This window comes from Notolepis coatsorum, assembly GCF_963971535.1.
Source record: "Notolepis coatsorum genome assembly, chromosome: 5".
Lineage (NCBI taxonomy): Eukaryota > Metazoa > Chordata > Actinopteri > Aulopiformes > Paralepididae > Notolepis > Notolepis coatsorum.
This window is the reverse complement of record NC_140169.1, coordinates 121513094-121526288: the sequence shown is the minus strand read 5'-3', so window position 1 is coordinate 121526288 and position 13195 is coordinate 121513094. Positions and strand designations below refer to the sequence as shown.

General features: G+C 46.0%; 1 protein-coding gene across 1 annotated transcript in view; it reads right to left on the bottom strand.

Annotated features, from left to right (window-relative positions):
- Window positions 1–13195, bottom strand: part of map3k5 (mitogen-activated protein kinase kinase kinase 5) — a 112029-nt gene that overhangs the window by 42212 nt on the left and 56622 nt on the right. Inside the window, exons 9-10 of the mRNA XM_084313723.1 lie at window positions 2787–2946; window positions 777–930 (exon numbers count right to left, since the gene is read on the bottom strand). Of these exons, the coding sequence (XP_084169849.1) occupies window positions 777–930; window positions 2787–2946 (314 nt within the window). The remainder of the gene's footprint in view (window positions 1–776; window positions 931–2786; window positions 2947–13195) is intronic.

Genomic DNA, 13195 nt, shown 5'->3' with positions numbered 1-13195 from the left:
CAAAAGTGGAGAGAGGGGGTGGATAGGGGGGGAGAGAGAGAAAGAAAGAAAGAGAAATAGAAAGTACATCTAGAACTGTGGTTGACAGATGTTTTTTGTAATCTCTGCTTGATTTGATACTCGTGAATAACGGCGAAGGGGGAGAAATGGTAGAGAGAGATAAGAGGATGACATGTGATCCAGTCAGGAGTCAGGACTAAAATCCACCACAAGTTGGCAGGGGGATTCTAAATACAGAAGAAGAGCATTGGGGAGACATTCCAAAGAACGGAGCATTGCTTTGCAGAGACGCTTGTTGATATGAGGGGAAATACATCATGATGATCAAGGGGAACACTACCAATAGTGACACATGTATATCAACATGGAAAATGTAATTGATGTAAGAATTTAAGACTTAATATTAGCGTTTTAATATAAATCTAGACAACAAAATTGTGTTTCACAATTCACAATATAAAAACTAACAGACAATAAATGATAATATTGATATATTGCAGAACATAAAACAAATCCATATTGTTATGGATGCCCTACATGCTTCGACCATGATATAGTTTTCAAGATTCAAGAGGTTTATTCATCACATACATACACATAAGACATATAGTGAAATGAAGGTGGCCATGCCCGCTTCGATTGTGCAAAAAATACAAATAATAATAGAATAGATAATAAAATAGACATGATAAAAGTACTAAGATAAAATACAATACAATGATACCTTGCCACCAATATATCGCCCAACCCTTGTTTGCGGAGCCTGTGCTACTCACAGGGAATCTGACGGAGGAGACATCTTTCTTGGTGGCCTCCACCAGGAAGTCCATCCAGAAGTCCACCAGCTCCTGCTTGGGTGCCGGCTGCTCCACACCAGGTTTCTTGAAGTGTTGATAGATCAAAAAGGTCTCCACCAATGAGCGAAGATACCTGGGGTCAGACAAACACAGAGGTAGGGCTTTCAAAACAGAGAACAGGATAGGGCTGTTATTCAGCTTTAAGGACTACGGAATTTATGTTTTAACTATGTCCTGACCTAGATGTTGTGTTCTGAAGCAATAGTCCCAACACATCACCAGTACATCACTCCGTGCAATCCAGTCTGACAGTGTGGCTACATGGGTAGAGCTCCGGAAGATCACCGATTGAAGCCCTGGTCAAGGCCGTTGTCGGAAAGTGGTGTTGATGTCCAGCAGGGAGCACTCTGTCCGTGACTTGGCAGTAACAATGCCCCTGTTACGGTGATAGGGACACTGTACAGCTGCGAGTGCCGTCCTTCCTTCGGAACCGAGATCCCAACTGAATTTGGGTGCCTATCGCGAAGAGTAGGGGGTTCCCCGATGTTCCTGGCCAAATTCCCAATCAGGTATCTGACACCAAGGCCACCTAATCATCCCTCCCCCTTAATTGGCTGATATAAATCCCTGTCTCCTGAGCCTTTCGGCCATTGTGATGTGTGCCTGGTGACAGTGTATGGCAGCCATTCGCGCGTGTAGCATAATGACAAGCAAGCAGTGCAAAAATGCGGAAGCATTCGTCACCGCACGCCACTACGGTAAAGCGCCTTTCTTTTCAGGCCCGCTTTGGGAGCTGTCGCGCGGAAATAGGCTATTGTCTATTGCCATTCTCTTTGACAAACTCTAACCTTAACCAGCTCCTTAACAGCGCCTAAACTTAACCGTTCTAACCTTAACCAACTCCGAAACAATGCCTAACCTTAACCTTAACCTTAACCATGCCTAACCTTAACCATAGAAAGAATATTGCCATTCTCTTTGACAAACTCTAACCTTAACCAGCTCCTTAACAGCTCCTAAACTTAACCGTTCTAACCTTAACCAACTCCGAAACAATGCCTAACCTTAACCTTAACCATAACCATGCCTAACCTTAACCGGCGAAAGAATACACGTTAAAAAAAAAATCACGTTAAAAAAAAAATATTTGATGGGATTCGAACTCGCCAGCAAACGAGCCGTAGGATCCACAGCCATGCAGTCTTGCCAATTGAGCTATTTCTGGATACTGAATAAGGGGCGGTGACTTATATATATTGAGCTCCGCTCGTGTCGAACCAAGGCGGGATCTCATGCGCATGCGCGGGCACCTCGCGCGAGCACGCCGGCGCACGCACGCACCTGAGCGAGCACGCCGCCGCCGGTGCACGCACCTGGGCGCTGGGCGAAGGAAAATGAAAGGCGCATTACCGCACGCCACTTCGGTAGAATGCTTCCGCATTCTTGCACTGCTTGCTTGACATAAGGAACAGGCAGCCTGCGTAGCCCAAGGTTGGGTGCTACACAGTGGTGGTGAAGGAGTCTGAATATACCTGCATATAATCCTTTTTGCATATCTGTAGATACTATATCTATATCTGTACATATTCCTTACCTACACTTGCTAGTTACGCTGCTGCCCAATACTACTACTACTACTTTATACCTGTATCACTGTACATATTAATACTACAACTCAACTACAACATACTGTACGCACTATTACTCAGTAGTACTAATCTATATATTTTATATCCAGTTTAATCACCTGTACATTGTATATTAATATTGCACTTTACTGTTTGCACTCTGGTTGGATGCAAAACATCTTCTTCTTCTCTTCTTTTCGTACTGTACTTGTGTTGTATAATGACAATAAATCTGAATCTAATCTAAAGAACATTTTACGTGTTATATTAATGTTATTTGAGTACTATGAGACGGAGATCGTTGGGAGATGTGGTCTGAGTGTTGTGGGTTCATGCCAGAACATGTTATGTGCATCCTTACCAGATGGGGGCCTTGAGTTTGAATAGTTTCTCAGAGGCCTGGATCACCCTGGTGTTGTCACAGGCCAGGATGCTGGCCCCCAGGAAGAAGCCCACGTCCCAGTAGCTCAGCAGCTTATCCAGACTGCCCTTCTTGCCCAGCAAGCTGCTCAGTTTCACCCCTGGTCAACAACAACAAATAAAGATAATAGTTTATTGCCATATCTAACACACATTGATTGATTGATTGATTGATTGCAAACTTTATTAACAGATTGCAGAATGGGTACAATACAGTACGGCTCAATACAAACAACTCCTAAGAAGATGCAGACCAGATAAAGACTTTCGTCTTGTTTACATCCACGGTCCTCCATTTTCAATTCATCAAGACATTTATGACATACAAGACATACAAAAAAACATTTAGGTATACATAGGTATAGATATATGCAGTACACAGCTCTGCGTAGCCTGGCCAAATGATACATTAAGAACCATTTGATAGTATCTTTTCATGTATCTTTCCATGGGCCATGTCCAAAATAGATGTTTATTTTGGGGTAGACTCCCCAGATAAAATACACAGAGAAACTCTATAAGGAGTTGATTGATTGAATTGATTGATTGATTGATTGATTGAAAACTTTATTAACAGATTGCAGAATGGGTACAATACAGTACAGCTCAATACACACAATTGTTAAGGGGATGCAGACCAGAGAAAGACTTTCGTCTTGTTTCCACCAGGGTCCCCCATTTTCAATTCATCAGGACATATATGACATACATGACATACAGATAGTCAGTACTGCTACATCTATACATTTATGACATACCAGATTTGCAAATACAGTACTGTTTGTGATACAGAAGGAGTCAAGAAAAGGGAGTATATACATTTGACGTAGAAACTGTACATTGGAGGAGGTTGGGTGGGGGGGGTTGGGTACACTGGGATATTGACAACCATACTGGGTAATTTACATTGGAGGTGGTTGGGGGGGGGGGGGGGGGGCACACTGTATAAACAAGCAAAACTGTACATTGAGGGGGGGGAGACTCTGTACAAACAAACACAATTGTACATTGGACTATTGACAAAACCATACTAGGTAAATGACTGTACATTGGAGGGGGTTGGGTTAGGATATTTACAGGGGCCAGTGTTGAATTGCAGTCTCCCGTAGGTGTCTCTTGAGAGAGGTTTTGAAAGTGGGTAGTGATCCACATTCCTTTACAGCTTTGGGTAGGGCGTTCCACATTGATGTGGCATAATTGCGAAACGTGTTTAGTCCCTTATTTGAGCCGAATCTGGGTTTAACATGATTTGTGGAGCTCCCTCTGGTGTTGTGATCGTGGTATTCACTGACCTTTGGGAAGTATTTTGCCATGTACATGGGTACCTTGGTCGTGTAGTGTATCTTGTAGACCAGGCCCATTGCAAGTTGCTGTACTCTGTCATCTACTCTAAGCCATCCTAGGTTGTCAAAGTGGGCAGGGGTGAGGTGGGTTCTAGGAGTAAGGTCAAGCAGTAGTCTGACCAGTTTGTTTTGAGATGTTTGTAATTTTGTTTTTAGCGCCTTTGAGGTGCTTTGGTACCATGAGGTGCAAGCATAGTCGTAGTACCCCTGAATGAGTGCTCCTGCCAGAGTCTTCAGGGTATTCTTGTTTACCAGAGAGGAGATCCGGTACAAGAATCGAGTTCGTTGGTTGACTTTTTTTATTACATTGGATGCCATTTTGTCACAGGAGAGATTAGCCTCTAGGATGGAACCCAGGTAGGTAATTTCATCTTTCCTTGTGACAATATTGTCACCCACTGTAACTGAGAAGCCGTCGGTCTTGCTGAGTTTGTTATTTGAACCGAAGAGAATGGACTCTGTTTTGCCCATGTGTAATGATAGTTTGTTATCAGCGAGCCATATGCAGATTCTGCCTAGTTCCGAGCTGAGGGTTTTTTCAACCTGTAACTTGTTCTTGTCAGAGACCAGCAGGTTCAGCAGATGTGTTGTTTTTCCTTCCTCCAACAACCATGGATATGTTGCAGCATGTAACACAGCTACTCATCTTTCTAGGCCAAGACACGACATGTGCAAAAGATATGACAGAATGTGGACCGTCGCACAGTTGTCCTCTGCCACCACATGTCCTGACCAGCCTGTGAGTACCTGTACTGTGTCGGGAGAGGGGGGGGGGGGGGGGGGGGGGGGGGGGGGGTTGGGTTAGGGGAAGGTTAGGGGAAGGGAGGTAGGGTCCAGGGAGGGGTGCAGAGGGGGGGGGGGGGGGGGGACAAAGGGGATTGCAGCCAATTCCCAGGCCTGCCCCTCCTATTTCTCACATTCCTGAGCTACTCTGAGCCTCGAATTTCATGGCATACACAGAGAGGATTGGCAACAGAAGCTAAACAGCATGAAGAACAGCATGCTCACTTGCAAAAACTAAAAGAAACATCACTGTATAATCCGATTTAGCTTTATTAAGCTCCCCTCTACACTCTCCTCCAGACGTCCTTCATATTGCATGTGTTATAATAACCAGACTATGTCTGAGCAGATATTGATTATGGAGCATTATTTCTGTGGAAGGAGAGTGTGTGTTGATGATTACTCAACAGTTAGTTGTTAAGAGCTACAGGTGTCTCTATCTATCTCAACACCGATTTGAGATAGAACCCTGTGGCCGCTCGATATCCCTCAGCGAGGTGCTAAACTCGCTAAGTTCTCGAGTCAATTCTCAATCCTAATCACGCCATGTATTAAGCCCCAGAACCTCTGATTAGTTCAACAAGTCCATTGACCAATAGCCTTGGTACCCCTCACCACAGCGTCCTGTTGTGAAGAATCTCAAGGCCGCGGATAAATCTCATGCACTGGCTGACACAGAGTCTCTGGTGCTTGCTTGGAATCTCTTCCAGGAGATTGGCTTAATTCTTCATGGAAGTCGCCAAGTCTGTATTTTATTTAATTCCCATTTCATAGTCACTGGTTAGTTTTATCCATTTCATATGAAATATAAACTTAGAAGAGTTGTTAACCTCTTTATTGTTTGTAATAAACAGAATGTCTGCTTGGGAAAACTCCTTTAATTGAATAGTCATATTCACAGCAATACTATTTAATAGTTAGTACTATTAATAATAGTATAATATTAGTGTATAATATCCTTCCACCAGTTACACCCTCTCAGTGAGAGTCCGCGCTGCCAGGTGAAAAGAAGCGGTTGATTGGCTAGACGTGTGTCGGAGGAAGCACGTGATAGCCTCCACTCTCCCAGACCGACTGTGGGGGGTAAGTGCGCAGCGACCAGGAAGGGGATTGGGAATTGGCATAACAACTAACATTGGGATGGGAGAATATCGGAGGAAAAAGGAGGGGGAAAAATACCAATAAAAAAAAAAAATATATATATATATTAGTGTATAATATTAATAATAATTTCCATAAGACCAGGTCGAAAACACGCTCAATACAAGGGTATCCACATCAGAGCCCTACTTTTGACTCCAACCCGGGTACAGACATAAGAATACTGAATAGTCATTGGTATAACTTTAGCTAGAAGCAGTAACCAGCAATTGATTGAATCTGTAATCAGGCTACCCAGTCATATTTAATTCCATCACGCTTACCTCAGATGAAAGCAAGGCATGGCCAGCGTTTTGAAAGATCATGATGGAGCTCGTAAAAGAACGCGGTCCAAGAGTTGAATAAAAGTATTTAACAAAGTTTGGTTTAATTAGAAAAAGTTGTTACAATAATACTGTCTTGGAAAGATCCAATCCAGGAAAAAAATAAAGCACGGATATAAAAACTCATCAAAGTCAACATCTTTCTCCAGAAGAACAATAATAAACCTCTATAGTTTAAAAATCATCACAAAAAGTGAGCCAAAAAGAGCCAAGCACAGCTCTTAACAGACAAGATAGTGCATGGCCATCATAGGGAAAAGCTCGCATTTAAAACTTTCATTTTTCAAGTCCCGTACACCGCACAACATTGAAAATGAAGATAAAAAAAGTCACAAAAAGAAAAAGAAAAAACCTTTTCATGCGCTCTTTATACACAGGTTCGTAGCGTCACATTGCAAGCAAAAGATAAACACTCCTTCTTTCAAAATGTGACTTGCCATTGGCTTATCGCTACTCCAATGGTTAGTAACTTGAAAAGTAAAAGTAATCAGTTTAACTGAAACGGATTACTGTACTTCGGAATTCCCCTAGGATCCCTCTCAAGTTTCAAGTTTCAAGTTTCTTTAATAGTTGTCATACAGAAGTACAGAATACTTTTATACAAAATGCTTCTTACTGTTACGCTCCAGAGACTGTGCAAGACAAGATAAGTATGAAATAAAATAACAGAGCATGTAAATTAGAAGTAAAAAAAAAAATGAGGTCAGTGTTCAGTATAGACATATGTACAATGTTCGATGCAGAATAGACGTAACTGAGTTACCATATAATATACAATGCTGTGCAGTGTACTAATATACAATACTATATAGTGCAAGGCAGAAATGGGATGAGGTGCAATTTAGGTACAATTTACAGTAGGTGTACGAGTTGTAGTGCAAATCCTTTATCAATAAATATAAAGTGTGTTTGTGTGATCTAAAGTGTGGAGAGTGGGTGCTGCAGTGTGTTGTTTGTTTAAGTGAGTGTGTGCGTGTGGGTGTGTGTGCTGTGTGCATTTGATGGTTGTTGCATAGTGTTCATTGTTCGTTTAGCAGCCTGATGGCCTGGGGATAGAAGCTTCTTCTGAGTCTTTCTGTGCTCGCCTTAAGACTCCGGTATCGCTTGCCTGACCGCAGCAGTTCAAAGAGGCAGTTGTTCGGGTGGCTCGAGTCCTTAATAATTCTCTTAGCCTTCCCCTTGCACCGCTTGTTGTAAATGTTCTGGAGGGTGGGAAGCCCCCCTCCAATTGTGCGTTCGGCTGAACGTGTCACTCTTTGTAGTCTGCTACGGTCTTGTGCAGTGCTATTCCCAAACCAGGAGGTGATGTTGCCAGTCAGGATGCTCTCTATTGTACATGAGTAGAAGTTCCTAAGGATCTTCTGACTGACTTGGAACTTCCTTAGGCGCCTGAGGAAGTAGAGGCGTTGTCGTGCCTTCTTCACAACACTGTCAATGTGTGTGGTCCATGTCAAATCCTCGGATATGTGGGCTCCGAGGTACTTGAAACTGTTCACTCTCTCAACCGGTGCCCCGTCGATGCTGAGGGGGCTGTAGTCCTTGACCCCCGACCTCCTGAAGTCCACAATCATCTATTTTGTTTTGCTGACGTTCAGGGAGAGGCAGTTCTCCTGACACCACTGTGACAGGTTCTCTACCTCTTCCAGGTAGGCCCTTTCGTCGTTGGCAGAGATCAGGCCCACCACTACTGTGTCATCAGCAAATTTGATGATGGTGTTGTTGTTCCGCTGTGCTACGCAGTCATGTGTGTACAGGGAGTAGAGGAGGACTAAACACGTTTCGCAATTATGCCACATCAATGTGGAACGCCCTACCCACAGCTGTAAAGGAATGTGAATCACTACCCACTTTCAAAACCACTCTCAAAGAGCACCTACGAGAGACTGCATTTCAAAACTGGCCCCTGTAAATGTCCTAACCCAACCCCCTCCAATGTACAGTAAATGTCCTAACCCAATAATACACGAGACCCTCTTCTTGGGACCATGTAAGGTTTTGTCGATAATCCAATGTACAGTTACCCCCCCCCACCCCACCCACCCAATCACCTCCAAAGTACAGTTTCCCCCCCCATCCCACCCCACCTACCAAACCCCCCCCCTCCACTCCACCTACCAACCTCCTACCTACCGACCTCCTCCAATGTACAGTTTCTTCGTCAAATGTATATACTCTCTTTTTTAGACTCTTTTTGTATCACAAACAGTACTGTATTTGTAAATCTGGTATGTCATGAATGTATAGATGTAGCAGTAGGCCTACTGTCTATCTGTATGTCATGTATGTCATGTGTTATTGTAACTGAGGGGTACAATTCCCTGACTGTATTGTTAGATATGATACTTACTACCACTACCTCTTGTACTTTAGACTCTGGCCACCCAGTACTAGGTATAAATAATTATGATAAACACTCCCACCTGATGAAACGGATCCAACACAAATGTACCAAGTCGAAAGTCTGCGTTTAATAATAATACATAGCAAAAGGTATGTACAACAATCACTTAATTACATTTATGATTTGAAATAGTATGCACTTTTATGGCAAATGAGTATTCGTAGGTAGATCAATATCAAATGTCCAATCTCTGATTGCGCAGGAAGCAAATATACAACCTGGAATATTTAGGGAACAATAGCAATGATACTTGAATGATTATATAGCTGGATACACTAGGGGGAGGTTCCGACTGCTTGTAGGACAGCTGGAGGGGGGGGGGGGAGAGTCTGGCTGTATCCCGTCTGGCCGAGGGTATCCTGGGAGAGCCCACAGTCGTGCGACCCGGTGCCCAGCGATCCTCGATCCACAGATGAAAGCAGTTGGACTCTCTGTGGCCGGCGTCCTCCGGTCCACGATGGAGAGACGTGAGGCGACCTCGTCGTGTAGAGCGTCTTCTCACCTGTCGTCCTCTCCGGGGGGGGTATTTCCAACACACCGCAGTGTTGGCCTTTATCCATAGAATAATCAAAGTACTCAAAGCATAATCCAAGCCGGGGAAGGCTAGCCGTCGTCGGTAGAATAATCCAATATACAGGTCCACTCGCTCTTTGGCCTGGAGCTCCTCGGGTGCAGCTTCACGTGGGGTCAACCACCCTGGATAAGCGTCCAGCTGATGCCCGAAACGATGGGGGTGCTGATTACTATAGAACTCTTACCGCACGAGGCACTACATATGAATAGACTATTATTAGCTTAATAGAATACGTCCAACTCGACGATATAGTGCCAAATATGACTATTCAAATATTAATATACACGATGTCTCAATGCCGATACTGGGCCGAATTGGCCTTACTGCCCACACGTGGTTCGCGGGGAGGCTTTTGCGTCTGTCACTCTGTTGGAGGGTAAGGAACTGGACTAAAAGAAAGCTCTACTTTAATAGCGCAGTATATATACGCACTATGAACAAATAGTACCATTAGTGGTGCGGTAGACATATTCCTACGCGGAACTAGGACTTGTCCATACATGTTGAGCGGTACGATTGAACCTGGTCTGAGGGGTATGGCGACCTGGCACCAAGGTCTCGTCCAATGGTAGAATGGAGACTATTATGGGATGTTCAGTAGACTAGAAGGGATATTCAATGCATATTGTACAAGGAATATACAAGGGATATCAGGGGATATACAAATACAATTAAATATATATAAATAAATATATATATTCGGTTTAATCTGATCCTTCAGAACAGCCGCCCCCTAATTGGTCCCAACCCAATTAGTTAAGCAGAGACAGATTAACCGCACTGTCTACCACTCAAGGGTTCGCTGTAAGGGTCAGTCAACTCACAAAGTCATAGGGTCATGGTCATCATCGATTGTGTCTGGGAGTCGGGGCAGTTCTATGAGCCTCGCCACAGGACGGGTGTAAATGCGCCCCTGGACGAGTACTTCAGCTGCTCGGACCTTGCCATCGGCACCGGTGATCACTTTGCTTACGCGGCCAGCCGGCCACATAGCTCTGGGTAGTGACTGGTCAATAATCATGACGACTGTTCCTTCCGTCAAATTGTCTCTCTCTTTTACCCACTTATGGCGGGTCTGTAGAGACGGTAGGTAGTGCAGTAGGAAACTGCTCCAAAACTTGTCGGCTAATACTTGGCTGTACCTCCACATTCGTCGGCCGTTCGCTTCTTCAGGCCGGTACATTGTCTGGGGTAACGCGGGATCTAGCCGCCCCATCAGGAGGGTGTTGGGGGTGACTGGGTCGACATCTGCTACATCACTGGAGACGTAACCGAGGGGCTTTGAGTTCAATACTCCCTCAATCTCCGTGAGGACTGTCATTAGGACTTCTTCCGCCACAGTCTGGGCCCCAAGTACTGCGTACAGGGCTGTCTTGATAGAACGTACTTCTCGTTCCCAAGTTCCACCGAAGTGGGGTGCGTTTGGGGGGTTGAATTGGAAGTCAATCTGGGCTGGAGCGAGGTGGGTCTTAAGTTCTGGGCCCATAGCTTGAAAGCTCTCCCTCAGCTCTCTTTCTCCGCCTTTGAAGTTTGTCCCGTGATCGGACAATAATGTAGACGGTTTTCCTTTCCGTGATGTGAATCTTCGGAAGGCCATAAGGAATGAGTCTGCGCTCATGGTCGGAAGGAGCTCGATATGTATCGCTCTGGTGGTCATGCATTTGAATACAATACCCCACCGCTTCTCGGTGCCTCTTCCTTTCTTTATGTGCAGCGGGCCAAAACAGTCCATGCCTGTTGAGTGGAATGGCTTGTCGCCGAGTCGGAGGCGACATGGAGGTAGGTCAGCCATCCGTGGTATGCTGGGCTGCGCGCGCCACTTTCGGCAGTCTAGACAGGTTCGCTGGAAGCGTCGCACCGCCTCTCTTCCTTGAAGTATCCAGTAACGACGTCTGATTTCCGCGAAGACTCTCTCTGCTCCTGCGTGGTGTACATCCTCGTCGTATTTCTTTATAATCAGCTCTGTGACCTTGTGTCGGCTGTTCAATACGATCGGGTACTTAATGTCATCCGGTAAATTGGGGGCTCTCCGCAGGCGACCACCCACTCTGATGAGGGTATGTGTGTCACTCTCGGGGGCCAGATGAATCAATCTGCTGTCTGATGGGACGGGCTTTCCTCCCTGTAGACAGTCTAGTTCATCGGGGAACGAGTCTCTCTGGGCTCGTTGCAGTAGAAGCAGTTCTGCTTCCTCGTAGTCAGCTGCTGACATATCAGCGGGGGACTTAATCTCTGGGTGGTGCCGCAGGAATATCCGTTGCTGCGCACTCTCTATGGTAATGCAATCGTCTATGTTGGGGTCTGCGGAGACAACAGTGCTCAATCCACAGAACATGGGTTTCTTATTCTCAGCCTCCTCGTCACTTGCTTCCCTCGGGGTGGGCGTGGGCCAATCTCCTTCCGGGAGCTTGAGGAATGCTGGTCCGTCACTGTAGATGTTATGACGGGTTAAGTCATCTAGGGACATTCCCCGGGTGATGACGTCAGCTGGGTTGTGTTTTGTATCAACATAGCGCCAGTTTGCTTCTCCGGTTAACTCTCCGGTTAACTCTTGAATCTCAGTGACTCTGACTCCCACGAAGACTTTGTATTTGCATGAATCCGATTTGATCCAGGCGAGTACTGTCGTGGAATCTGACCACAGGATTGTTCTATGCACCGGAATGGTGAGCTCACGTTGGATGAGCGTGGCTAGATGCGCTCCTGCGAGGGCTGCGCAGAGCTCTAGACGTGGGATAGACTGTTGCTTGCGTGGGGCTATTCTCGAGCGGGCGAGGATGAATGCTGTGTAGATCTCTCCCCCCTCTTCTTGGGCCCGCAAGTAGGCTACTGATCCGTAGGCGACCTCGGAGGCGTCACTGAAGACGTGTAAATCCATTTTACATGTCTCTGGCCTCACCGTGGGTGGGAAGTAGCTTCGGCGTATATTAACGCCTGGGAGTGAGTGGAGTTCCATCTCCCACTCTCTCCAGGTGGATGCAAGGTGTGCGGGAATGGGGTCGTCCCAGCCCTGGTCCTTGTCCCACAATGCTCGTACAATCATCTTTGCCCTGGTGGTGTACGGTAGTATACATCCTAACGGGTCATATTGTCGGGCGAGTGTTCTGTACACACTCCGTCTGGTGGTCGGTATTGCCGTCGACCTTCCCTGCTCCGTGGTCAGGGGTTTGTGTCTATAGTGGAGCGAATCTGTTTTGAAGCGCCACACTAGTCCTAGTGTCATCTCTTGGGCTTCTCCTGGGATTGTGGCCATCCAGGTCTCGCTGCTCGCTGCCTTGTCCGCGGAGGAGAGGCTGCGCAGTACGTGCGGATCGCTGCTGGCCCACTGCCTGAGATCAAAGCCGCCTTTGATCAGAGAGGCGCGGAGTTTAAGTAGGAGAGCCTCGGCTTCTTCCTGGGTCGAAACGCTTTGTAGACAGTTATCTACGTAGAAGCTGTTCTTCACACTGTGTCGGACCTCTTCGTCCGCTGCTGGGTCCTCTGCGACATGTCTCTGTAGTGCAAATGTAGCACAGCATGGGCTGCATGTAGTTCCGAAAGGGAGGACTTCCCATTGGTAGATGGCTGGGTGCTCATCTCCTGGCCTCTCTCTCCATAGGAACCGCAACAGGGGCTTGTCCTCCTCTACTAATCTCACCTGCAGGAACATCCCTTTGATATCCCCGCTGATAGCCACCTTGTCCTGGCGGAAGCGGAGTAGTACGCCTAGTAGGGAGGGGCCGAGTGTAGGACCGGGCAATAGCTCTTTATTCAGATTTTGGGATC